Source organism: Aplysia californica, unplaced genomic scaffold (assembly GCF_000002075.1).
Source record: "Aplysia californica isolate F4 #8 unplaced genomic scaffold, AplCal3.0 scaffold00618, whole genome shotgun sequence".
NCBI lineage: Eukaryota > Metazoa > Mollusca > Gastropoda > Aplysiida > Aplysiidae > Aplysia > Aplysia californica.
In genome coordinates, this window is record NW_004797888.1 from 18,730 (window position 1) to 21,520 (window position 2,791).

Consider the following 2,791-nt stretch of genomic DNA (forward strand, 5'->3'; position numbering starts at 1 on the left):
TCTCTCACACACACACACATACACACACACACACATACACACACATACACACACATACACACACCCACTCACTCTCTCTCCCCCTCTCCCTTTCTCTTATCCACCTATCATCTCTCTCTTTCGCTTTCTTCTTTTCAAGTCACATCTCTGAAGTTCCGTCTCTTCCTAACCGTTCTTTCCTTCCCCTTCTCTCTCTTTATCTCTTCCATGCTCCCCTCTTCTCTTCTTCTGCATCCACCCCTCCCCCCAAAAAACAAATTTAAAAAAATAATAATAAACACCGCTCGTTTATGCTTCCTCGGATATGCCATATCAACTGTTGCACCACCGTGTTTCTAATAATTCCTTCTGCTGTTTCACGCGCACTACCCAGTTTCAGTGTATCTTCCTCTACCTCTCGAAGATAACGTCATCTTCCCCTGTGCCAAGATCTCCATCAGGAGATGGAAGGTCGAGCGAAATGCCCGAAATGTCAAGGTCACTGCCGTCCATGTCCTTGTGCTTGCGTGGCCGCCTGTGAGTGACCGCTCTGACGATGGAGGGTACCCGCACCCAGTGGTCATGGCCGATGATCCTGTTCGCGCGGGCCCAGGTGCAACACCTGGTCAGTTTGTTGTACATCAGACGCCGGATCTGTCGCGTGGCCAGGCAGAAAAACACAGCGTTCACCAGACCCTGAAGGTTGTCTCCCATAGCCTGAGGAGGGACAGAGGCAGAACAGGGGTAACAGGCTAATTTTTGTTTGACAAAATTTTAATTATCATCAACGTTAAACAGGCTAGTTTTTGTTTGAAAAAAAAAATTATCATCAACAAGTGCCAGATCTGCGACAGACTTCGGGGATCATGGTTCTCCATTCATTCTTTTACTCACATGCTCTTTTAAAAAAGCGACGTTACCCTGATCTTTCCCCGTTTCTCATCTGTTTTGGTTCTCTAAGTTGGTTGCTCTGGGCATACCCCTACCTCGTCTGCCTTCAATCTTGCCAGTGAGAGCTAGATGTTCAAGACCTTTATGTCTACTCAGGTGTCACAAAAACTGTGTTTGAAAAATAAAGAAAAGAAAAGAAGGATTTGTGATTGTAAATAATTATGCAACGATTTTATTTTTTACGGTACTATCGATACATTTTTAAAGGTACCTTTGACACAATTTAGATGCTATCATTGGGCGAACGGACTTCTTCATAATTTGATTGCAAACTTTTTTATACGGCGCTATCGACTCAGTTTAGATGATGCCAATTGGCAGGCTGACTTTTTAGATCCTGCCCCAGTAAGAGCCATTTCTGAGTGAGAGGGATACGGCAACTACCGCAGAAAGACAGAGGTGATCGATAAAATAATTTCCGCTCTTAAAAACGGAACACACATCTTCTACGTGTCACGACTATGGGCGTAAACATAACGCCACAGACGCCAGCGTTGGCCATTCACAAAAAGCTCCAAATCTACAAGGGACCCAGCAGGAGTGAACAACTCGCCCACGTAACAAGGAATGAAAACAGCGTAAACGTCGACAAATACAAACGTGTTTGTACCTGCAAACATTGTTATATATCTTGTGCATCTTTTTTGTTTGTTTGCTTTTACATTTCTTTCTTTCTTTCTCTTTCTTTTTTCTCTTTTCTTTTTTCTCTTTCTTTCTTTCTTTTTTCTCTTTTCTTTTTTTCTTTCTTTCTTTCTTTCTTTCTTTCTTCTCTTTTCTTTTTCTCTTTCTTTCTTTCTTTTTTTCTTTTTTCTTTTCTTTTTCTCTTTTTTTCTTTCTTTCTTTCTTTTTTCTTTTTTTTCTTTCTTCCTTTCTTTCTTTGTGTAAAGACAAGCACCTCGACACAGCACCGGTGCAAGGGAAAAGAAAAATAGAACAGACAGGGACATCAGAGAGAAAGGAAGAAAGTAGGACCTACCCATGGCATCCTCCAACCACCTATTTTTTCTCTCTGACTCAGAAAAAAGTCAGAAATCTGAAATAGATTCTGGATCTTAGATTGCTGGTCCATTTTTCTCACACAATATGGAACGAGCAAGTTTAGCTGGCGCGCGACATCGTTCCATTCTTCACAGACATAGCAAAATCCTAAACCTCACCAAATTCGATATTTTATAATTACCTGCAAGTTATTGCGAGTATCATTCATTTCTACTCAATTTGGTTTTTATTTTATTCAAATAGGGTAAAAAGAAGCGGGGTTATTGGCTAGTTTCTAATGCTGAAAAATTGGATCACAGAGCAACTGAGTTCAAATGTGAAATATCCTTGTAACTGCGTCCGTATATTAAGATTTTCAAAGGATCGGGACAGACAAACAAGTAGGAAGAAAAAAACACTTCCATTTACATGACAAAACGGCTTTGCTGTGGGACTTTCGGGGATCGTAATCGAGCGTGTTCCCCCGTCACTTGTCGCGTTTGCAAACTGCGAGTCATTGCATTAAAAAAAAAAAAAAAACATAAACGAGGTACATGTATCCCCGTGAAAATGATGATATAGATACTTATTATAAGATTATGCCTGGTAAATAATTGATCAATGTCGCTGCTTTAGTAATATTCTTCTATTTGCCAGAAAACAACAGCAATTGGCTACGTTTGCCTCTATCAATCTCCACTTCAAAAACAACTTGGAATGACAGGTTCAATACCGCGCTAGCCTCGAGTGCTTCTACGTGTACTTCAGTCTCATGAAATTCGTTTCTCGTGTTTACCAGAGAGTGACCTCTCTCTTTCTTTTTCTCTTTCTCTCTTTCCTTCTCTCTTTCTTTCTCTCTTTCTTTCTTTCTTCCACCCCCCCC

The 2,791-nt window shown here is 40.9% G+C and overlaps 1 protein-coding gene across 1 annotated transcript in view; it reads right to left on the reverse strand.

Moving 5' to 3' along the window:
* Nucleotides 1-390: 390 nt before the first annotated feature.
* LOC101850750 overlaps nucleotides 391-2,791 on the reverse strand; it is an 18,158-nt gene continuing 15,757 nt past the window's right edge. Inside the window, exon 3 of the mRNA XM_013087657.2 lies at nucleotides 391-696. Within this exon, the coding sequence (XP_012943111.1) occupies nucleotides 391-696 (306 nt within the window). The remainder of the gene's footprint in view (nucleotides 697-2,791) is intronic.